The sequence below is a fragment of the Natator depressus genome, chromosome 3, assembly GCF_965152275.1.
Source record: "Natator depressus isolate rNatDep1 chromosome 3, rNatDep2.hap1, whole genome shotgun sequence".
Taxonomy (NCBI): domain Eukaryota; kingdom Metazoa; phylum Chordata; order Testudines; family Cheloniidae; genus Natator; species Natator depressus.
The window spans coordinates 80858104-80883880 of NC_134236.1; the positions used below are offsets into that span (position 1 = coordinate 80858104).

The 25777-nt window shown below is 39.3% G+C and overlaps 1 protein-coding gene across 6 annotated transcripts in view; it reads right to left on the minus strand.

Annotated features, from left to right (window-relative positions):
• Positions 1-25777, minus strand: part of HACE1 (HECT domain and ankyrin repeat containing E3 ubiquitin protein ligase 1) — an 86550-nt gene that overhangs the window by 39960 nt on the left and 20813 nt on the right. For 4 of the 6 annotated variants that reach the window (XM_074948163.1, XM_074948162.1, XM_074948168.1 and 1 more), the window contains 7 exons: positions 25597-25679; positions 22752-22848; positions 19106-19207; positions 17084-17190; positions 10449-10695; positions 2464-2801; positions 19-87 (listed from right to left, as the gene is read on the minus strand). In XM_074948163.1, coding sequence (XP_074804264.1) covers positions 19-87; positions 2464-2801; positions 10449-10695; positions 17084-17190; positions 19106-19207; positions 22752-22848; positions 25597-25679 — 1043 coding nt within the window. The remainder of the gene's footprint in view (positions 1-18; positions 88-2463; positions 2802-10448; positions 10696-17083; positions 17191-19105; positions 19208-22751; positions 22849-25596; positions 25680-25777) is intronic. The other 2 variants (XM_074948164.1, XM_074948166.1) reach the window with 2 other exon arrangements.

The window sequence follows — 25777 nt, forward strand, 5'->3', positions numbered from 1 at the left end:
AAACTTTTGAAGGCCTACCGGTTAACAAAGCACTTAAGAACATTGTCATGTTTGCAGACAAATTCTATAAAACGAGGTGATGTCATCCTGTAATACAAACAAAATGTTGTAAATAATTTTTGTTCAATGAAAATAAAACAAATGGAAAATTTAAGATTATACAATAAACCTCGTAATTTTAAGTAAAAAAATCCTATGCAATCCCTGTATCATGTTGAGGTAAAGGATTTTTCAAGTATATAACTAACTAGATATACTATAAGATTAACCACCACCACTGTGGATGCAATGTAAAGCAATCAAGAAGGCAAGAAGAGTCAAAGCCTGGCCATGCAGCCTGACTGGTAACTGCTCTCCTGGGCGTATGATTTATGTTACAGCCTAACTGATCACATGCTTTTTCTGCAGGATTTTTGCTTCTTTCACTATGCAGGTGGGAATACATGCTAAATTGTATCATCCAGTGCATACATCCTTTCTACTATAACGTTAAGAGCACCTAACATCTGGAGTTTATATTTAAATATACAGAGCATGTTAACATTACTGTGTTTTTAGTGGAGCTTTTAACTGTTTAAGATAGATCTCAAAAGGTATTAACATCTGAAGGTGAACTAAAACATTTAATACAAACACAGATACCAAAGGCTTGTCTACACATACAGAGCTGCAGCTGCACCACTGTGGCACTTAGTGGAGATGCTACCTACATCCCTGGTAGGTACTCCGCCTCCCTGAGAGGCGGTAGCTATGCTGACAGGAGAAGCCCTCCTGTTGACATAGCACTGTCTGCACTGGGAGTTAAGTCAGCATAACTGCATCGCTCAGGGATGTGGATTTTCCAAACCCGTGAGCAATGTAGTTATATCGACATAAGTCTGTAGTATCGACCAAGCCAGAAGACATTAACATGATCATGACCTTTCACCTGCCCACACCTGAACTCAGAAACCTGTATTTCTCCAGCAAGAGGTGACGACATGAAAGACCTCAAACATTTTAGGGAACTGCATCTTTTACACTGCTTTAGGCTTCTGTTTTATCAGTTCTTGCAGGAGAACAGTTCTGGAACTTCCTCTTAACTGCCAAGACCTGATTTTAAAATATATTAAATGCTTTTAAAAGTTTTTATGGTTTTAAGCCTACCCTATATCTACATCCAGTATTGTGCTAACCATTGAGTGGCTAAGAGTTTTGTGCAATCATTATAATCCTCACTTAGAGGGGGAACCCTATTTTTAAACCTATTTTTCTAGTTTTCTTTAATCTATTTTCCAAAGTATACTCAATATTTAGAAAGAGTTGGAGACTGTAAAAGTTTGACTCCCTTCTCAACTTAAAAAAGAGGACATGTTGCCTGTGTCAAAAAACTTTCATCTACAACTGATCAGCCTTCAATTAATTTTGCTCTGTTGGGAATATCCTCTGGATTCTAATCTTGTAGAGTTAGACAAGAAGTTTTTTTTTATTACTCCTACTGCTAAATATAGTTATGAAAGCAGAAACGTTTTCTTTTAGATTTGAATTTGTGAAAGAAGTGTTCCATGGACAATAGTATTCAATGAAATTCTAGCCTTAGTAAAACTGAGGGAGCAGCAATACAAGCTCTTACACTATCCCACTAATACCAACAGTGTTATGCTTCTAGGGCAAGTAGCATATCAAGCCAATTTCAATCCTTTATGTCCAATAGATTAACAAGAAGAGTTCAGTTATAATGGAGACACTTGTCTACTAACTGGGTATTGGACTGCATCCGACGAAGTGGGTATTCACCCACAAAAGCTTATGCTCCATAACGCCTGTTAGTCTATAAGGTGCCACAGGACTCTTTGCTACTTTTATAGGTATTGGACTGAGACCACCAATCTATTTCACATGGGCCATTAGAACAGATGTCATAGGGTAACAGCTTTTTAGTGTCTGCTAACCTGGGACTGAATTCCTAATGGGCGTGACCTAGAGATAAAGGCTTTGTACACCATTACAATTCTCTGCAACATCAATTCAGATGAGTTCTGCCACTGGTGCTTATTTTTTGCATGAATGACAGTTCTGATTTTTCTGACATCACAATTATAGTAGCAGTTATGAACATAATTATGTGAAACTAGGGAGGACTTCACATGTGGAATATAAAGTGGAAGTAGTTGAACCCCAGGAGATCACGTTTTCCCACAACTATCACATGTAATAAGGCAAAAAAGGCAAAAACTACTCAAGATACTCAATGTGAGCAGAACTGCACTGAGAATTTTCATGAGACAGCAGCAACACTAAGAAAAGGAAGGTAAGCTACATTGTTTAGAAGCGTTAGGAAAATAAAATACTTGAACAAATGAAAGAAGCACAGAGCAATCCCTTCATTGTCGTTAGTTTAATATGTCAGCATTCATATTTTCACAAGAAATCAGACTAATTTTAAAAAATAAAATTTTAGATAATGAGCAGAATCCTCCTTACCCTTGAGGCATCTGACAGGAGCAGCACATATAAAACGCTTGAATGACAGCACTCAGCCTGTTTGCTGTCACTGAGATAACATCCTGGCAATCCGCACAAGCTTCCTGCTTCCTTGGAACATCATATGCTTTAGAATCCCCTGTGTCAGTAGATAGCTTTTCTCTGCTCTCAGTTCCTGCAGCATCAAAGGCAGGCTTAAGAGTATCATCCTGCTGATTTGGCCCTTTCTGCTTTAGTAAAATGGATGTAATGTTGGCAGTGTCTCTCTTGTTTTTCATCAATTCTGTAGCTATTAGAACTAGCCATTCATCTAATGAGTGCCAGAGTAATTCCAGCGGCTGCAATGCACAAGGAAATGACAAAAATGTAATTGGACATATTTGTGAATATTAGAAATAAGATCACACCATAAATAAAGACAAGTACAGCATGACTTCCATGCAAATGGTGAAGCTGCTAAATTAAATTCTGATAAACCTTATCTCATAGATGAGTTAAGTACTTGTTCAAGTAAAATCTTTTCACATATCCATACAATAATCTAAAAAATCTATCTACAACCGCAGAGAAGGGAGCAGGGGAGCTGAATCAAGTAGTAGATAAAGAAGAAATATACGATCACCTGGTGTTTTATACCAACTTTAATTTATAACTCTCTCACACATGCGTGCTGGTCCAGCAGTTGCTATGTACACACTACTGACCAGAAGTAGCACTATCCTAACTGCTAGGGTCAGGCAGTGAGACAGATGAAATTCAAGTCTTAACAATCCTGAGTATACTATTTGAAATGTTGGAAGTCTGAACAAGTCTGTTCTTTTTTATATCTAGATCAAGCAAGCTGCTCCAATCAGGTGGACCCTTGCACCTATACAGAGCCCCAGTTAAGTCACAGGGCTCTATGCAAGCGCACACTAACCATCAACATAGAGTTTGCCAGAGCAGGACCAAAATTAATATTTTTATGAGTAGTTCTGCTAGTATCATCAACATCTCAGTTCATATGGCTAATATGATCATTTCACCGGCTAGAAATAAGTTTATTGGTATAATTATGGAAGTTTCCCCACTGCCCTTTAAAAACCAATCTCATTCACTATTTTGCAAACTGATTCATAGAGCAGTTTAATTTTTGTTGGTTTGTTTGTTTTTGTTTTTTTACAGGACAAGATATTTAGTATCTATTTTGTTTAAGACCATAGTTCACTAGAGGTGTAACTGAAGAGTATGGATTAAGTAAGGCAGCTTTTGTATGCACACACATATTATCAGTTCATCCCCCATCTTAAAAGCATTACTGCAGAGGTACAATAGAACCTCGTTTATCTGGTCAAATTGGAACCGGGACCAGATCAGATAATCCAAATTCTGGAAAAAACGGAAAATGTGATGCTGCAGCACCATCTAGTGGCCACAGGAGAGATTGCCCACTTCTGGTCCTGGAGTCCTGGTTCATCTGGTAAATGTGTAGAGCCTGTTAAGGGAGAGTCAGTAAACAGGGTTCTGCTGTACTTGAGAAGTGGGATCTGGACCTCTCCCCTTATAACTTCAGTACTCTGTTCCTGCCACTGACTGATATCTGTTTTCTTTGCACCCATGCTGACAAAACAGTATATGGATGACACTTCTTAGGGGTCACCTCAACTGAGTGCTTCAACATAGGAGTCATTTTTACCTCAATTATTTCTCACAAGAGATCAGAAGGTTAGCTTCCCTTCAAGGATGCATGACTGACTTTATCACAAAACAATGTAAGACTTAAATGTTTTAATTAAAAACAAGATTTACTGAATTATAGAAAAATCAGATTAAAAAGTAGCTGTATACATAACATAGATACTCAGAAAGACAAAGCTAGCCTTGCATTTCTAAAGCGTGCTTTCTCCTAAGTATTTCAGATGCTTGTCAGACACCCTTCTTGATTTCTTAGGACTCCTGTTTTTAATTCTCTGTTCCATTATGCCTTGAAGGCATCAAATTGGTATTCCTGGAGGTTTGACCCCAAATTCATTCAGATTGTATTCAGAGCTGTGGTCTAGACAGTTTCAGTTCCTGTTTTCCTATTTCAACATTATAACTTACCAAATGTGAATCCGCCCCCCCCAACACACACTTCCAAAGCGGTCTACGTTTTATACCAGCATTAATGACCATGCCTAAGCAGGATGACTTAGTTGAAGTGGTCACCAAGAAACCAACTTCATTTGCTTTTAAAAATGCAGACCTTACACTTCATTCTATAATGGTAAGAATTAATTTAATTCTATTCTATATCCAATATGAATAAGGAAAAAGTAACTGATCTCCATTTTCTCCTTGCGCAAGGGGCTGTACTTGACCTCTCAAGGCCCCTTCCAGTCTTATATTTCTATAATTCTAGCACACATATCAAACATCCTTTGAGTCGTATCATTTTTATTTTTTGTGTCCAGAAAGCCTACTGTTCTGTAACACACGGCACTACCCCTTCCCTTAAACCTATTCATGTTGCTTGTGCAGCACTTTCATTCTCTACTAGAGTGGTTCTCAACCAGGGGTACGTGTACAATATTTCAATAATAGTGTATGTGACACTTTTGTATTTCTATGTCAGATTTGTAAGCAAGTAGTTTAAGTGAGGTGAAACTTGCAGGTACGAAAGACAAAGACTCTTGAAAGGGGTACAGTAATCCAGAAAGGTTGAGAACCACTTCTCTACTGACCTGGAATGCCAGAAATCAAACCCAGCTCTCATGCTGCAGTATACAGCAATACCTTCCAGTCAACTGACAAATGTTTTAGTTTTAACAAGTTTTAGAGCAGGGAACCACTAGTCCATAAAAGCGATAGCCATATGACAACAAAAAAACATAATTTGATTCTAGAAATGAGAGAATCAAATGTTACAGGCTTCTCTGATTAGGACAGGGAGATTATGCAAAGAGGTTCATTAGTACACTGTCATATTTAACAAAACTATCAGAAAAAAATCAAAGACTTCTTAAAAAAATCAGCAGAACAAGATGATTAAAAACTTAATACAGGCACTGAAGCCTACAGAATACTAAGCCACAATTCAGGCATAGCATGTCTAACATTTATTTGTCCCAGTGATCTCTTAAAGGATATTGCTTTGGATGCACAGGGAAATTGGTCAACACCAACATCAACTTTGGGCTATTTAATGCTTAATCAATAACAAGACCATCATAATCTTTAATTCACCCATGGATGAGGCATCTGACCTTGCATATACTACCACCACTTAATTGGATTGCATTGTGTTAGTACCTGGCTGGAATAAGATGAAGTCCAATGTGAACTGAATTTGGACCAGGAAAGAGGTATTACTACGTTTTTTGTATTTGATCTCAGGTTTAGAAGATGCCCACTCTCAAGGACATGACTATCAAGTTCAAGTGTCCTGGAATACAATTAATTTGTAAATCTGGAAGTGTGCAGATCACATCAGTATCTATTGGAATTACTAGCCAAGTTTGAGCTCTACAGTCTTAAAATAGTCCCAGTTTTAGACCCAGATAAAAGCAAACTGGCTATGACTTAAGCAATGTAAGACAGAAGCATGCTTGCAGGGAGAAACATTTAGAATAAGCAGAAGTAGCGCCTGCTTGATTTTTTCAAAGATAGTTTGCTCTTTTAGGGTCCTATTGGACAAATTGTTGCCTCCAGTTTACAAGGTAGCAAAGGTAATCTATAGTGAGTTTGAACACACAATGCAGAACAAGAAGTTCTGATCCTTTTCTAATGACTACCTCAAAGCAGCCATCCATGCCTGTCACTGACAAACTAAAGCTGCAATTTGATGTGGGACCATTACTTCAGTCTTGAATCTGAAATAATTTGAGGTATTCAATGAAATATAATGGAGAGGAGACTAGAGCCTGGTCAAAGTAAACAGAAAAGGCAGACTTTTCTCACAGGCAGACTTTTAATTTGAGTTAAAAGGGATTTTCCTTTAAACTTGGGTTTCTAAACAAAATGTATATTAACCAAAGGACTTCTTTGCACAGCCAAAGTTGAGTATAATCAAGCAGTGAGTTTTAATTAGCTAGTGATTCCTTCACCCACGAAGAGGGGCTGACTCCTAGTGCATTCTATCATCTGCATGACACAGGTAATACACCCACTTTTAGTACCTTTGGAATAGCTTAAATGAAGCTTGGCTGGGTCTGTTGTAGTGAGTTAAGGATGGAATCTTAACTATGCCTCCAGTAAGATCACAGCTATTCTCTTCCCTCAAAGTGTGAGCTTTTTCCATGTCAGCCCATGCTCAGGGTCTATCCAAACCCTTTTCACCTCTCCATGCCAGATTACTGTGGCCATTTTTTTTTTTACTTAAGTGTATAAGCAGGGATGGGCAAACTGCAGCCTGTGGGTAAGGTCTGGCCCGTCGGACCTTTTAATCTGGCCCTTGAGCTCCCGCCGGGGAGCAGGGTCGAGGGCTTGCCCTGCTCCGGCGCTCCAGTTGGGGAGTGGGGCCAGGGATTTTCATGTAGGGGCAGCCAGGGAGCTCCACATGCTGCCCCGCCCCAAGCGCCCGCCCCCTCCTCCACCTGCAGTTCCCATTGGCTGGGAACTATGGCCAATGGGACCTGCAGGGATGGCACCTGCAGACGGGACGGCCATGGCGCTGCTTCCGGGAGCAGCTTGAAGTAAGCGACACCCAGAGCCTGCACCCCTGACCTTCCCAGTGCCCCAACCCCCTGCCCCAGCCCTGATCCCCCTCCTGGCCTCCGAATCCCTTGGTCTGAGCCTGGAACACCCTCCTGCACCCCAAACTACTCATCCCCAGCCCCACCCCAGAGCCCACATCCCTAGCTGGAGCCCTCACCCACTCCCGCACTCCAACCCCCTGACCCAGACTGGAGCCCCCTCCCACAGCCTGAACGCCGCATTTCTGGCCCCACCCCAGAGCCTGCACCCCCAGCCGGAGCTCTCACCCCCTCCCGCACTCCAACCCCCATTTCGGGGGCATTCATGGCCAAGACTTTAGGCACTTCTGAAAATTTTAAAATATAATAAATCAGTATATTAAGAGGAGTAACCAGATTGCATATGATCATATTTATTAAACCACACATTTCCCTACACAACAACATGGGTAACATTTGCTCCATCTACAGCCTTTTTAAACAGTCTTGCAGCATGTCCAAAAGGTCAGCAGATTCAGGGTCTTTTGAACCCTGAGGATTACATTCCAAAGGAAAGGGCTCCTTCACAGAGGACACCCTGCTACTCTTTTATACTTAGGGGTAGGAGGGGGAAGAGAGGACCAGTTCCCATGCCTGTACTGATCTTCACAGCACAACATGACACAGGAAGGTGGTTTCTCAAAAAGGAAGTTTCTAGAGTTGCTCTTTCCTTGAAGGGCACCCAGCGGCTTCACCTAGTGAAGAATACATCCACCTGCTACAAGAGGGAACACTTGCATACAATATCTGTTCTCAGAGCTCTGCGCTAGTTCAAATGAATGCATAGCATTCATCCTTTGCACTAGTTCTTCTCACTGCTTGGTGCAATTCAAAGCAAAGCCCTAATGGTTTGAAAGCCAACTACATAAGACTACTGCTTTCATAACAGCAGTCATGAAAGTTAAGATCAACTGGAATCCTAGATCAACTCCGTAGCGTACTTAGGGGAGGAGCGGGGCAGCGGCTGCTCCCCCACCGAGCACAAGTGGCGCCTTTTTAATTTTTACTCACCCGGCGATGCACCAGGTCTTCGGCAGCTCTTCAGCGGGTTCTTCACTTGCTCCGGTCTTCGGCAGCGGGGAGTGTCCTTCAGTGCCGCCGAAGACTGGAGTGAATGAAGGACCCAATGCTGAAGTGCCGCTGAAGACCCGGAGCGCCGCCAGGTGAGTACAAGCGGGTGGCGCCTTTTTTTTTTTTTTTTTTTTATCTCCGCTCCCCGTTTTCTCCACCTGGCTACGCCACTGGATAAACTGTAAAGCCAGTGGCAGAACTCTAAGTTAAGGACCTTTGCCTTTAAGTATCTTACAATCTAAAGCCTAAATTTAGCAATGTTGAGGGTACTATGGAAGATATTTTAATATGATTTGACATTGTGCTTATTTCACCTTTGCATGGATTTATATTTTGACTTGTGGCAGTAACTTTTGCTACTCACTGTAGTTATTTCAGAAGCTTGTACTTGATATGTATCAACCAATCGATTTTGGCCCCACTGAAGTTAGCAGCAGCAGTCAGTTTTATCATTGACTTCAGTAGGGCCAGAATGTCACCCGAGACACACATTTTAAAATGTATTAAATATGTACACATTGTTTGGTACCATTGAGAGATCTTAAGCAGCCTCCACTTGAAACAGTATCCACTGCTAACGGGCAGACACAGTATGACGTCTTCCTTCCCAAAGGATTAAAGTGATCAGGACCACTACATACCTAAGGAAGGATTAAAGAGGAAAACATGCCTTCTGGGAGCCAAATACTATCTGGCCCTCACCACCTAAGCTATCTGAATACTGTGAGTCCAAAAGAAGCATACTCCTTGCAACATGCCACTGAAGATTTTTAAACTAGCCCTCCCCATTGCAAGTAAAATATAAAACTGGAGATTAGGGCTAACACCTCAAAGTGAAAATGAATCTGTCCTAAAAATACCCAGACAGAAAAGCCATCAGAAGCCAAGGCAGAATCCTCTCTTCAAAATTTAAGGTTTCTAAACATAGACAAACTTCGCTAAAAACAAACAAAACAAACTGAGACCCATCATGCAATTCTCACTTTTGCTAATTAGCAAGTTAAGATTTAAAGCCATGTTAGTACAGAACATCGTTAAATATACTCAGTTCATGTATTTGAAAATATATGTTTTGCTTTATATAGTGTAAAAAGGCTATTACCAGTATATTTTGAGAAAGCAATGTGATCTTAGTAACACAAACCTTCCCCACAGCATTCTGCCATTAAATCTTTGCTGACAATAAGGGAGGGCACTGTTTGAGTAGAGTTTAGTGATGTTCACCTGCATATCAAGTTATTCAACTGTAATATTTCAGTTTTAGGAAAAAGCTTGAGTTATATTAGCAATATTTCTTCTGCAGTAGATTTCATATTTCCCAGTAGAGTCCACTGAGAAAAAGGGACAGACTATTTTACCAACAAGAATCAGACATCATCTGAAACAGAGAGGCTTTTTAATTTATATATTTTCTCCCCTCCTTCCAGTAGGTAACACTATTCAACAAAATGAAGAATTACAAGGTTCAAATTTTGAGTATTCTCTTTTGGGGCTGCTTTGTTTCTACCAATATATTCATCTCTCAACATACATACATACCTACCTCAATGCTAACGTGATTTTCACGTCATTAAGAAAATGTAACAACTGTCTTTTGAAAAGAAGAAATTTAGCGGATAGCAAAAACGGAATGCTTTACAAAATAGCAAGTTACGCAATTTCCTACAGAAGTATCATATACATGAAAAGTATACACTCAGAGGTGAGACTTCATTAACCAGAGCTTTGTACAGATGTGTAAAGATAGTAGAAAGCCAATAAGCTTTAAAGTATTCAGTAATAAAGTTATTGGTTGAAAGTTCTTAAACAAGATTACTTCAGAAAAGACTTGGTGATGAAAGCGAAGAAAGAAACAGATTAAATTTAATCTATTTTGAGAAATATAAAAGAAGTGATAAAAACTTGATAAACCTCTAATTATCGTATTTTGGGTTTACATTTATGCATTCTAGTATATTTCTTAATATTACAGCATTGAGATTACAAGCTATACTACTAAACCTAAAACAGAAATTAAAAACTAAGATCTACCGTTACAAACACAGATTGATAAGACATTTTAAATGTTTTTAAATGACATGAGATTATTAGTAGGAGAAATTAAGACAAGAAAAAGAAAAGGTAAGTTGTAGGTCAATAAAAAAAATGTAAAAAAACTGATTACACAAAAAGTAAAGAGGTGGGCCTAGCTTAAAAACAGATATGGGTATCAACCAAACTTACTTCCTGTTCATGAGATGTCTGATTAATGAATGCATGCTTTGTGAAATTCATCTCTTTAACGTCTATCTTCCTAACAACGTCATATACTTTTCTGACCTTGAACACCTGACTTCTTGGAGTTTTATTTCCATTGTAGCCCATGTCATTTCCATTATTGGGAGAGGATGGGCCTATGCGAAAGACATGACAAAATATCCTCACGATCCTTAAGAGACTCTTCATTTGAGCTTCATAGTTACTTGACAAGCTGGGGGGAAAAAAATTGAAGTATTTTTCTGTAAATTAAATGATTCAGTATATAAAGGGGTAAACACAGCCCAACACTTGGGGATTTAACAGTTCTCCAACACACATGGCTAACAAATGACGGACCTATTCCCCATCCCAAAACTACAAGGAACACATGCTGTAATTTTTACTGATTTCTAACCATATTTAAATTCCAGATATTTTGCAATAATAGCTAAATAAAAATAGCAAATACAAACTTTTAGGGTATATTTTGTTAGTGTTTGTATATACCTATACCATTTCTGAAGCATGGGTAAGAGATGCCATCTACAACAGTAAGGTCTTAACACACCACTAATCATAAGCCAAGTTGACTCAGAAGAAAATGTTTTCTCCAAGTGAAATTATCTTTCAGCCTACTACTAGAACTGTGCCAGCCAAAGAGACTGTGCTAAAGTCCAGTATTAGCAAAATACTGTGCTGAATACATCAAATTAGACCAATCTGCTAATGGGCCAGGATGATAGAAATCACACTGCTTCCACAAAAAAAAAAGTTGTGATGAACAGCATGCTAGCTAGTATTTTGCCCCATGTAATAAATATAATATATGTAATAATATTCAAAAAAGTCACTAAATAAATAAAAAGTTTAATACCTACATTGGCCAGAACTTCAACTGTAGACCAGTATCCCTGCACCATCAGTGTAATTATTAACATATAATCTAGATATCAGTGAATTCATTCAACACCACAGACTCAACCATGTTCAGATTGCTTTCTGTTAACAAGCAGTACAACCAAGCTTCAAGAATTTTTCAAGCCTAGTAAAAAGGATGCTTGTCCTCTATGAAAAATCTGAAGACACCATAACACAGTTTTAAACAACTTCAAGGAGTTAAACTTAGTATTCAACATATTAAAATACAAGTGTTGAGTGCCAACTCTGACTTTAAATACCATAAATCAGTGGTTCTCAACCAAGGATCTAGGGCCCCCTCGGGGGCCGCAAGCAGGTTTCAGGGAGTCCGCCAAGCAGGGTCGACATTACACTTGCTAGGGCCCAGGGCAGAAAGCCAAAGCCCCACCACATGGGGCTGAAGCCCATGGCCCCGAGCCCTGCCAACGAGGCCTGAGCAACTTAGCTTCATGGGGCCCCCTGTGGCACAGGGGCCCAAGCAACTGCCCTGGTTGCTACCCAACACTGGCCCTGGCTTTTATATGCAGAAAAACAGTTGTGGCACAAGTGAGCCATGGAATTTTTTTCGCATGTTGGGGAGGGCCTCAGAAAGAAAAAGGTTGACAACCCCTGCAATAAATTATACCCTCTAATTTTTGAGACGTGTGTGGTGACATAGCTATAAAAAGTCATATACCTACTCACCTACTATCTTGAAGGGTGTTGTAATAGTGCCCTGACTAGGTTACTGAACCAGTGAATATTAATGTTATAGCATAGGTTGTTCCAATCTATGCAGCATACCAAATAACAATCATGCCCCAACAGTATTATAATATTCCTTAAAGAAGATTCGTCAGTGAGGAAGCAGCCTAGATCTGCTGCAATAGCCTATACATAGTATATAAACACTGGGTATTAAAATGTCGTATTAGCCAGTTTTCAGTATTTCTTAAAACATGGTTTGCCTGTCCGTCACAGAAGGTAGCATAACTATTTTTAAATAATAACCTAAACCAGACCAAACCACATGTAAAACTGGTTCAAGCAACATTAGAGTGCCAACAGCATATGAAGCACTGTACTAAACAAAGCACTTCTTCTGATTTTGATTGGGTCTGAAAGAGTTCATCCTCTAAAAAAGGAAACAAAGAAGGGGGAAAACTACATTTTTTTTTTTAAAAGACTGCCTTTTTTAAATAAAAGGTACTACTAAAATATTTGAGTATTTAAATTAACACCTTTTTGGAAAAGTGATATGTCGAGTTCACATCTTTCCTGCTGCTATTTGATCTTTGACCAGGGAGCTTTTTTGTAAGCCAGGATTAACAAAAAATAATATTACAATGTGACAGAAAAGGCTGCATTTTCCCTGGTTAAATTTTAAAAAAGGAAAAAGAAAAACAAATGTACAGGTTCAAAATCGTGGTCACCTAAGGCCTTGGTCATAGCCACACATTTATCATTTTGGAGATTCTTATCTAGCCACCACCAAAGTTGCTGAACACAAGACATTTTAATTTAGATATGAGACAAACTTAATTCATCCATGTGGATCAGCCTAATGGCAATGCTTTCCACATTAGAATTTGGTTCCAATCTTTTACTTCCCAGGCTGAGAATGCTTCATAAGTATATGACCAGCCCAAAAGAAGAAATAAGCTAACATTTTCCCTAAACTAGTATTAATGAATCCTGGATTGAGTTCCATCCAGTCCTCTTCTGCAAATAATATCCCACCACATCTGCTATATATGTTTCAGAAAAGCTATACTAGACATGCTGAGTATTAAAAAGAGATACTTGCATTGCTCCGCCTGCAAAACTAGCCTCCCTTAGTTACAAAGGTTAACTATACAAGCATCAGCATGCATTGTCTAGGTACTCATGACCCCCAACATTAATACCTGACTACCTCATAATTTATTTGAAACAATTCCGTGCGTGGAGAAGTATTATGCCCATTTTACATATGGGGAACTGAGGCACAAGCTTGTGGCAGGGAACTAAACCCAGGATCTCTCAAGTACCATTTCTTCACCTGCACGATGCTGGTAACAAAATAACCACTATAAAACCCTGCTGAAGTATAGAGATGGCTTGCAATGTAGGAAGGGGGAATAACCAAAGTTTTTTTGAAAATCTGAAAGTATTTTGCCAAATTTTTTTAATTATACCCCTTGAGATATAAAATATTAAGATTTTTTTTTGAAACTACTCCACATTGCATATACAAAAATGTCATTCCATTTCTGTTAGCTGACTCCTTTAGGTTGCTTTCATGCGTCAGCAGGATTATGTGCCATTTGTGACACCACCATCTTACATGGTGGTACATTTGTTGTGACTCCGTGAATTTAGAGACCTAAAACAATGCATTGCAAAAATGTATACATTTAATCTGGTGTTCAACTCAAAAGTCTACAGGTCTTTTAAAACAAGAACAAAAAAAACAAAAAAACAAAAAGTGAGCTTATCTTTGTATGCAATACATAAAATTAAAATGGCATTAAACCAATGCACTTTAATGTTGTTTAACTTGCGATGAACTAATATTTTTTTAAATATACCTTTAATGTTTTTCTAGTGAAGTAGATCCATGTCAAAAGGAGAAGGCAACAAATGAGTTTGTGGAAGAATCTGAAGTTCTAGACATCGTAGGAAGCTCTGACCTGCTACCTACAAATTGGATCCATACTCAAAAATGCTGGTAAAACAAATTTAGTTGGGAGTGGAAGGGGACCTATTTGATCCCCTGTTGATTGAAAAGACAAGCTGCCAACTTCCCTCAAACTGTTCATGAGCATTGCCCAAACAAGTCCTTTCCTTTCCTTGATGCAGAGAATCTACCCAATTAATACCCTCTCTCTAAATCACTCCTTTTCCAGAAAGGTTTCAAGAAGGTTTTAATGAGGCAATTCCACTCTGGAGTTATCTTATTTCAGTTAGCCCTTTCAGAGAAAGTCTGACTCACTTCTCTAGCAAGGGACAAGAGAGTCTGTGCCAATCCATTACTACTGAAAGCAATGAAATCTGGTAAACTTTCCTGTAAAAGGTAAGAGGTGTTTTATGCCAACAACAAGATTGCGTGAAGTAACAAAGAAGGTCAGTGCAAGACAGAGTTAGCAAGTAGCCTACAAGGTCTGAGGTAAAACCTATATACCACCACACACTGTACAGCAATGAAAGATGTAGAACACCAGAGGAAGAATGGACTGAGGTGGAGAAAGGTGCAGAAAAGATATTGCTAATGGCAGGAGCTGCTTCTCAGAAGTGCTCCTAATAGCAAATTCAAAGAAAGAACCAGCTTCTTCTGGGTGTCAGCAGACATATCCAGAGGCAAGATCCTACCAGGACATTTTAGTAGGCTTACAAAGACAAAAATCTTCTTTAAATGGAGTTCTTTAACGTACAGGGAGCCAGCGTAATAATTTGACACTAGAGAAGTGAGTACACTTGTATGCAAGACTACTGACATCCACTTTCTGCACATCAATCTGAATAATGGGGACATAAGATACTTATACGGGTGTTATTAAAGAAGTGAGAAGAGGTGAGGGAATGGATGAGGATGGCAACAAACGAAGTTGAGGCAGTGGCATACATAGCCATACAGGATCAGACATGAGGCCCATGTAGACCAAGATCCAGCCTGCAATAGCAACATGATTCAGATGCTTAAGACAATGCTGTCAAATAGCAGAAGCCTGATTTGTGGAGTAGCTAGATGTGAGAACAGAATTCAACTTAAGGAAAATGCTAGTGTTAGACAGCAGAAGCAAAATGAAGCATGGGAGATAGGAGTACCTTGTATGTGAGGATACTCTTGCCTTGCAGAAGCACCTATGTTAGGGCGACATTTAGCTGAAGGAACATGAAGCAACAAGTTATAGGTAAACTGTATCAAAATGGTAGATATGGCCTGTAACATTACACCCAATATTCTTCATAGAAATATTGTTATGATATGAATATAGCATAACAAAGATATGTTTTATGCAAGATGAGTCGTGAGATTAATGGATAGGTTATGATTTACTGAATGTGATTATCCAGTGCATATGCAGGTATCATTTCTGTATCTAAAGTTAGGAATATGGACTATGTAACTATTACAACTGGGTGTGTTTTGGAAGACACCCACCATACAACAGGCCATCACATTTGATGGTCCATTAGGCAGAAACAACAAGACTGAAGATACTAATCTCTCTCCTTCTTGAGAGGCGTCCTGGGACATAGTTGTGACACTACCAGGCCAGGTGGCCTTGTCACTTGATACTAAACATTATCTTGGACTTGTTGTAACTTTCCACTAAAAGAAGGGAGCAGAGGGGGTCTGTCAAGTTGGAAAACAAAAAGAGTCCAGCCTTATGTAAATATTATTGAAGGGTGGGGAGGAGGGCAAATGGGACTCTACTCCATTGCCTGCCTGCCCAAGAAGAAAGACAGCTAAAAGACACCTGAAGGGATGGCAAGGGGGGAGTCCAGACTGAAACAGTGGTCCAGTCTGAAAAGAGGTATAACTGGAACTCTAAGCTACAGAAACTTTGCAACCTGCCTAAAATAACATTTAGAGTAAGAAATTACATTGTTACCCGTTTCTTGAGTGTATTAAGCTTAGCTTACGTATTTTGTTTTATTTGCTTTGTTCTGTTTATCTCTTATACTCACTTAAAATCCGCCTTTTAGGGTTAATAAATTTGTTTTGTTTATTATTAAACTCAGCTTGTGCAATTTCTAACTGGGAGGGACAGGGGGACAAGAAGTTGTGCATCTCTCTCTTCACATTGAGGTAGAGGGTGAATTTTTATGAGTTTGCATTGTACAGATCCTTGTATACAATGCAAGACAGTATTATTTTGGGGTTATTTCCGAAAAGGGGTGTACACGTGAGTGCTGGGTGAATCCTCTCACACAGAGCTGACTTTGGTCTGTGTCTGCAGTTGGGTGTGGCCCTACGTGTGTGTGTGGAGCCCAGAGAGCTGAATTCAGCAAAACAGAGAGGGGGAATCCAGGCTAGTGGAGCAGGAGGTGGGGCTTAATACATCAGATGGCATCCCAAAGAGGGTCTAACCCATCACACAGTCATTAAGGATTCTAAAGACACATGGTTGAATATTATCAACATAGGTACACAAAAATCTTAAAATTAAAAAGGTACAAATCAGATGACTAGGGAATAGGCAGCAGGAAAGGGCCAGGAGATGATGTGTCTTTCACAGCTCGGCAGACAGCTTGTTGAATTTGGATGATCTTGACACACCAAACAAAATGCATTAGCCCATAATAAACCCATCCTAAAGATCTACTTACCTTAAATCTCAAAGAATGACTATGGACCCCATGCTTTGCAGCTTACTACCTGACCCTAATCTGCCCTTTCAAGTGAAAAGAGGCGGCAGAAAACTCCACTAGATCCTAGATCCGGCACTACAGAGCCCCCAAAGTCATAATGCCTACCTGATCTCCACTAAAAAAAAAACTGCACTGTTTCTTTTAAAGAGCCTTTTAAAGAGATTCGTTTAAAATGCAAAATGAAAGCCCCACTAGGATGGTCTTTCTTCAAATGTTTCTACCAAGTATGACTGATATTTGTCTTCATGCCAGTCGGGCAAGAAATCAAATGAAAATAAATATTCTGTTCTTGATATAACAAGTGGAACTAAGTATCTTTAAGCATATTTTTCATTACTGACCTACTTGCATATTTTGACACTTACCTAAGTAGTTTGTGACCATTTGTTGTAGCAACTTCAGCAAGGCTTGTTAGGATCTTAAGGTACTGGCTTTCACTCTGCTGGGATAAGTGTTCTAGAACTTGCCGTAACTGGATATGGTAAAATAAAGTAGATAACATGTTCTATTACAGATTAATCCAAAACATAACATATAGCTAGGTGAGGCAGGAACCCCACAGAAACGGTAATATGTATGTGCCCAACCATTTCATAATTAGCACCTAATACTCAAAAAGATCTTTTAAACTGAAAATCTACTCAAAAATTTATTTTAGAAGTTGGTTTTTGTATTATAGGACTTGAGAATATAGCATGAATAAATGCTCTGAAAGTACTAATAAAAAATCATTATGCAAAGTGTCATTTTTTTTTTGGTATGAAAATCCATCAAGTAGATTTTAGAATTTATGAACATATAAGAAGGCAAATTCAAGATTAGCACAAGCTTCATCACTCTGCCGATATGACTAAGTTTCTTGATTTGTTCCGTTGCTGCCCTATAATGTTACATCGATAGCCTGGCTGATCCCTAACTTTCACTACTTCCATTCTTATTCAAATAGTGATGAGCTCCAAATTGTGCTAACCATCAGTTCTTTAGCAAGGAAGAGGAGAGAATGAATTTAAACAACTTTACTTCTCCCAAGCAGACTTATCTTGCCAACAACCAGAGTCTCTTCTCTACCTTCAGTTCCTCCTTTCACCCCTCATCTGCACCCTTCACTGTCCAGGACCTTGAAAGTTTTCCCAGTCACAAAAATTCTCTTTCACTACATCCTTTCATGCCTGCTGTCATCCCTTGTTACTTTTCCTATTCCCTTCTCTTCATGCATATTTTTGCATCCACCCCCCCCCCCCCAAAAACCTGTTCCTCAAACAAACTAAAAAAACCTTCAGCCCTGCTGAGCTCAGATTTCAACCCCCTTCTTTGCATACACACCCCAGCTGCAGCTTCTTGCCTTAATGCACACCAGGGAATTTCTGGTAACCATTCAAATGAACAGTGTGTCAGGCCTACCCTCCCACAGGGAGTCTTTGGCACACTACAGTCTCCAGTCAGTTTCCAGTCCTAGCCAGGTTTCTTGCATGATGTGGTAACTGCCAGCCTACTCTCATGCCAGGTCAGCATCCAGTTGAGCTGTGCTTCTTCCTTCCACCTCCTCCTTCCAGCCTGACACCCAGGCTGACTGGGGTCACTGAACTTAACAACCCCTTCCTAACCCATATGGGGTTTGTATACCCCATCACAGCTACTTTATTCTCAGGACCCGACTTCGGGGTGGGTTGGGTCACTGACCCCGGTGCCTTGCTGAGAGGAGCACTTTCAGAGCAGGATGTCCTGTCCCTCCTCCCCCTGCTGCTCTGGGGCCATCTGCAGCTGCTGCTTCTCCTGCCTCCACCTCAGCTTGGAGCTGCCCCAGCCAACCTGCTCCTGAGAACCTCCTGTCTGCTGTGCAGAGCACAGGTGGACGGCTGATGTTGGGGTGTTCCCATCTTCCCGCCATGTACCCACTCTCCATTGAGCTGGGGGGGGGGGGGGGCGGGGCAGGAGTCTGTGCTGCTACCAATTTCACAACCTGAAGAACATGTCAGTGACTGTGAAATAAGCCCTTCCCAGTGAAATCTGATCTCCCTGAAATTAGCCGGACTGCAGAGGGACAGAACTTATATCTGTATATCTGTTATATCTGTAAAATAACTTAAAATTTGTATGAAAATAAATGCAGTTCCAAGTATGGTACTCAAAGAAAGGATGGAGTCAAATGCTAGTGAGTCACGTACATGACTGTGATCAGTAAACAAATTCCAAAATAAATTAGGAGAATTTCCATTCTTAATAAAAGAAGAATCCTTAATCACATATGTTAAAATTAAATACATACATTTTTAATGGAGTGAAAAACAATGGACTAAAATACAGTAGATAATGGCACTAACAGAGTGTGTTAGAGAAAGTAAGGAGAGAGAGACTCACGTAGACACAGCATAGAAAATATGTATTACCATGTTTTCCCGTAGCTCTTCATTCTGTGTCATTTGAATAATTGCCTGGAAGAGTCTAGGATGATGCTGTATTAAAACTTCACAAGTCTCTCCATACCCACCCTGTAAGACAGCATTTTTAAAGCAAGAAACTATTATAAAACAATTTTAAGAACAAGTGCTATATGCATACTTACAGACAGGCAATCCATCCTCAGGGACCTATACTAAAGAGCAAATGCAAAAGACTCAAAGTCCTCATCTCAAAGTAAAGACTTGAAAGTTAAATAAAAAGTGAGCTTCAGGTGTTGAGTGGATTTTTTGTTAATACAGATAAATGAACATTCATGTGTCAAGCATTAGTAGTCTCAGTTTCTCTTCTCAAGGTAATCAATTTCATCTTTGAAAAACTATAATAACTTTACAGTCCAGCAGCCATTTTAACTGATAATTAAGAAGAATGCTGAAAACAACAGAGTTATACATAAATCATATTAGCTCCTGCTTTCACATTTGGTGGGTATTGCTATTCTAGCTTGTTGCACCCAGAAAACTAATTCCCCAAAACAGGATTAAGATGCCTTAGCTAAAGATTCCCAAATCACAAGCTCATGGGACACTTTTTTTTTTTTATCTTATAGATCCTGGGAATAGGATAATCCCATAAACAATGTATAACTTTTTAAATTAAAATGAACAAGACAAGAAAATCAAAGTATTATGACTAGATATGCGCCCAAGACACCAGGTTTAAAAATGAACTTCCCAAAAGCTTCCCAAAATCTGGAGTTCTGAATTGTATCACATCTGATTTTGTTTCAGGAAATCTACCCTAGATGACTTTTTGGATTTCCCTACCAGTCAACAGCACTTATGCTTTAGTTATATTTAAAAGTATTAGAATATTAATATAGGTCTTTATAACACTCAGTTTCCTCAACAGTATCACACCAGCACAATCTTCAAGGACCTGTGTCACAAACATCTTTACAGACAAAGCTCACTAGCCAGGACTCCTTTAAGCACCAGTAAATGACACTTTAGAAGTCAGCTAAGTATAATCCTCTAGAACCAAGCACTTGCACAAACACACCCCAAGTTCCTGTAAGCCCACAGAGGACAGTACTTCAGGTATCCAACTAGAGTCATGCCAGAATATGCTGACTGATGAAGAAAATATACAAAAGTAAGCGGCTACACATATTAGAGGAATCCCCAGCTTGCGTTTCTTTCACAGCTCACTCAGCACAGAACTGAATCCAGGCAGAGTTTAGCTGGCTGACTGTTAGAGTCTAAAAACTAGTCTCAGTTCTGCAATCTGATTTCTCAGATGGGGGGGAGAGGGGGGTGGGAAGAGAAGAGAGAAGAAGAATATATTCAAAATTAAATGCACCAAAGGAGCAGTAACCACTCCCTTCTCATCACAAATGAGTTGAGCTACCAACGCAGAACTATTAGGAGTGAGCAATAAAAATCAGTAGTGATTAGGAAATATAGTTTTGATAACTATATAAGAAAGCCACATGCTAAGGATGGCCTAGTGTGCTATTTAAAAGGATATAAAGTATGAGTGAGTTAAAAAAGAATTGGATAAGTTCATGGAGGATAGGTGGCTATTAGCCAAGATGGTCAGGGATGCAACCCCAGACTCTGGGTGTCCCTAAGCCTCTGACTGCCAGATGCTGGGACTGGATGGCAGGGGACGGATCATTCAATAATTGTTCTGTTCATTCCTTCTGAAGTGTCTGGCATTTACCACTGTCAGAAGACAGGATACCAGACTAGATGGGCCATCGCCATTTTTATAAAGCCTCTAACTATTCTATTCAGTACTGTCCTAGAGGCAGCAACATCCTTAATACTCTTTCCTATCTCTAGGATACCAATATATCATTTACCCACTTTCTAACTTACACTGTGTAGATTCCACCTACTGTTCTGGCAACCAACCAACTATTTGTTTAATTTTTTTAATTAATGTGTCAAAATTTTCCACTTACAGAAAATCTTGCATATGCTAAATGGTGTCACATGAGTTCTTCCAGTCTGATCTCATGTTTGATAAACTAAAAGACACTTTACGGGTTAAACCTGATTTGGAATTATACTAAGGTATGTTACTCCCTAAGATTTTTGTAGAAACAAAAGAAATGCTAGCAAAAACGTAGACCAGGGATTGGCAACCTTTGGCACGCGGCCCGCCAGGGAAAGCCGCTGGTGGGCCGGGACGGTTTGTTTACCTGCAGCGTCTGCAGGTTCGGCCGATCGCAGCTCCCACTGGTTCACCGTGGTTCACCATCCCAGGCCAATGGGGGCTGCGGGAAGGGCGGCCAGCATATCCCTTGGCCCACGCCGCTTCCCACAACCCCCATTGGCCTGGGACAGCGAACCGCTGCCAGTGGAAGCTGCGATCGGCCAAACCTGTAGATGCTGTAGGTAAACAAGCCATCCCTGCCCACCAGCGGCTTTCCCTGGCAGGCCACATGCAAAAGGTTGCCAACCCCTGATGTAGACTGAGGGAAAGCAGCGTACTGGAGCTGAGGGAACTGTGCCCAAAGTGATAGTAATTAAAGCCCGTAGACTTATTAGATACAAAGGTGATTCTAAAAGTGCTATAAATTGAGCAAGACATTTTACAGATTAATCTATTAAACAACTCGTTCAGAATCATCCTTCTTTAAAAGATACCAGAAGCATGAATAGCAGAACTGCTGCCAAACACATGTAGATATTCTTTAACTGTAAGTGACCAGGCATGAATCTGTGTGTGCAGTCTTCAGAAGGTAGAAGGCAATAAGAGAGCTTGCCTAACTTTTAAAGATGACTTGGAAATAGTGTATTTAATATCCTGAATCTTGACCCTTTGTCTTACCAGACAAAAAGAAACAGGTCACTGGAGTTACAAGATACTCACTAACGTACATTCTATAAAGCCTCGTAGACTTCTGACAAAACTAGATTTTGTTTTGCATGGCAGCTGAAAATGTGCAGGAACAGGAAGTCATAACATCCTCATCCTTTTTAAAATAGAGGCCTGGATGTAGAGTTTGCAATACCTTTGAAAAACTGAAGGCTCAGCAGCAAAATCTTCATCTCCTTGAAAAGTTAACATCTGAAGTAATAAGTTACTCTTACGTAGAGGCCTTCGGCTCTTAGCTGTTATAGCAGTTTACACATGAACACCTAAAAGAGAATGTATTACCCCAAGATGATATAATTATGGTCTGAATAAATGTGGCCTTTAAGAAGAGACTAACTGAATGACTGTCGGTTTACTTCTTTTAAGACCCTAACCTTGTGAGCAGCTATTTTGTGACAGAGGCATCAATCTTCTATATGCCTACCCTAATAAGAAGGTAATCTTGGTTGATCTAGATTATAGCAAGAATATACATTCTTCCTAATTACTCAGGAGAAGAAAAATAAAACATTTTCTAATGGAATTAATAGACAAAAAATAGCATATGTTGTGCTATTCTGAACTAATCCAAGAAGTCAAACCAAAAGAGTCAGGTGGAGCTGCTTCCCTGTAACTCCTCAAAAGAGGTCTCTGACCTCTAGGGATGAAGTCCTTGTTTTCAGATAGCGGAAACAAAGGAGAAGAAAAAAAAAATCATTCCATATCAATTGTACACAAAACACTGGTTAATGTAAAGCACATGTATACCTGTACACAGAGATCCAGTGGTGTAACTCCATTTTTGTCTGGTAAGTATTTGGCTCCTCTCATCAAAAGGATTTGTGCGGTGTCTCTTTGACCATGGCTACATGAAATACAGAAGGTTTACCAAAAAGTATTTAGCCCCTGAGTGGTACATGTGTCTACATTAAATAGCTAATTAACAGCGCAATAGGTGTTCCTCCCAAACTTTGATTCCCAGCCCAATACAAACTAGAGACCAAATGCATAAAGTTACATTACAGAAATCCATAAGCAGAAGCACAGCATGGAAGATGACACCCTTCTGGTCCCTCTGACATACTGCTAAGTGGCTGTTCTCCAGCCTGCTTCAAAGGTATATTACAAGCACTGGCCTGGGTTGGAATTTTTTGCATATTCATGCAGGAACACACTGACCACAAGTAGCCTCTAGGCCCATTTGATGGTTCCTGAGTTTAATACAGTGCACAAGGAAAAATATAGGCATTTTTAATGATACTTTTCCAATGTAAAAGTGTACTTAGAGAAGATGAGATATTATGATTCTTTCCAGATGCCTAGTAAGCTTTCATCCAATAAATTTTAAATAAAAGAATCACTTACATAATTTGTCTCTAACTAACCATGTTCTTACAATAGACTTAAGGGTAGGAAAACAGAAGTTATCCGTTATTAAAAAACTCTTGCCAAACACAGCAATATTAAATATACTATATTTGCATTAGTGGTGTTTGAAAGATAGAACAGACCTATTCTGTCATCTAGTGCATCATCCTGACAGTGCAATAACATGGTGTATGCGTGTGGTTTTTTTACAATAAGTTTTTAGTGTCTAATCTAGATAAAAGTATTCAGAGTGATGGGCTTTACTACTTCCCTTGGGAGACTATTTCACAGTCTAATACCTCTCATTGTCAAAGCTCTGGGTCAAGGAAACAATATAACTGCTTTATGTAACATATAATCAGCTATTTTCTTGCAGCCAGTGGTGGCGCATTAAAGACCAAAAAGCGGTAAGTATGCCACACATCCCATACAGTTGCACTTAAGAAAATTAATTTTCCAAGTAAATTTTAAAGGAGAAAGGAAAAATTAGATATAAGTGCTTCTATAGTCACCAGACTACTATAATAGGATGTTATATTATATTGGTGTTAGCCTTTATAACTGCTCACTTTTTAGGCATATATCATCCATTACAGTAGTTTTTAATTCAGAATGGGTGAAATTCAGCCCTCCAGGAAGACCTGGCACAAAGACTTCTACACCAATCAAGGACTGTCTTTACTCTCTGCAAATGAAGCAGTTGCACAGAAGAGGATTACTAGGTTGACTACTACTCAAAACCAATTGGCCTAAAACCATGCATGAGAGCTTCCATTACTACTCCAGCTACAGAGGCTCTATGCTGCATTCCAATGCCCTAACCCTAGATTTGTTCAGCCCTTAAACATCTCCTACAAAGCCCAAGTAATGTGGCTTTAAGTGTATTACATGAATTTCATTCTGCAAATAATTAGTCTTAACCCCTGTATGCCCTTAAACATAGAAAATATTTAGCAGTCTTATTGGGGATATACACAATATTACAATGCAAATGGAATACAGAATTAGCATTTCAGGGTTTTCCTCTTAACTTTACCTGAAGCAGGCAGAATAAACCAGGTTTATTCTCAACCAAGGATTTTTCATTGTTAGAAGTCACCATTGTACCCACCACACACTCCTTTCTTTTCTGAAAGGTTTAAATGCCTCTAATCTGGAGCAACTCAGCTGCTTCTTCTAATATCAGTACCAGTCCCTGAATTGAGTGCCAGAAGACATTCAATTAGCTAACCACTATTTATTCTCTCCTTCCCCTCTCCCCAACTGTCAGCATATGTCTGACCTCCAGCAGACCAGTCTCCCACAATCTAGCTCTTAGCAAGCCAATGGGTCAGCCCATTTCTCACTTTGTTTACATTTATAATTTCACCACAGGTGAACTATTTAACCTGTAATCAAAGCACCAGGATTACAGAATTGTAGATGTCCTAACAAATAGCTGAAAGGATCCAATTAAAATACAAAGCTATTGGAAATTGAATTAATCAATGTAGAAAACAAAATTTCACTCCAGTACAAAGTCTTTAGGACATGGTGTGTATTTTATGACAGATTAGACAGCTGATTCACTTTATGTTGGTTAGTTTATAACGGCATGATTTATAAAGGCGTATTTGACCATATTATAGGTTAGCATCCATTACAGCAATGATTCCAAACCATTTCCATTATAATCCACCTTTTTCACATGTTCAATTTGCAACCCCCTGAAAATTTTTTTTTTAAATGTACAACTGGAACACAATTAGTCTTCCAATGAAGTCTTAAACTTGCCACAGATATAACCTTCCTGGAAGTGTAGTACCTTTGATTGTCTGAATTTTTTTTCCATAGTGTTGTTTGAGAATTGTATACAAAGAATAAATTGTATACCTAGAATATTGACCCAGCATGCAAAACTGGTTAAATACTGGTTATTTTAACAGCTTTCTTATTTTAAATCTAAAATTATGATTCATTAGTTTACTAGGGTATACCCTGGCACAGGTGTAGAAAGGTGCTTAGCCTGCAATATTAACAGACATGTATCTTATATACGTGTGCATGTCTGAAAATGTTGACAAAATATTCAAATACTATACCATACAGCATTCCAGCAAGAGGGAGAGCTTAGACGAAATACATTCTTAGTTTTTGTATTTCCTGATTTGAGTTCTTTGCTATGGATTGAATTAGTGTAGTTTTGTGTATTTAAAAATTAAAATTTTACATTTTGTACAGTATTAGGAAGTCAAACATACCATACCTGCAAGCAAAATACAGTGGAGTTGCTCCTGACACATTTGGCCTGTTAATATCTGCACCACTGTCTAATAAACACTGCACTGTCTTTTGGGTAAAGGAGAAAAAGTAGTGTCAGAACTAGAAATTAACAAAGATATCACTTGGCTTGAAACTTAGTTTTATGCATCTCTCTTCAGTTATAC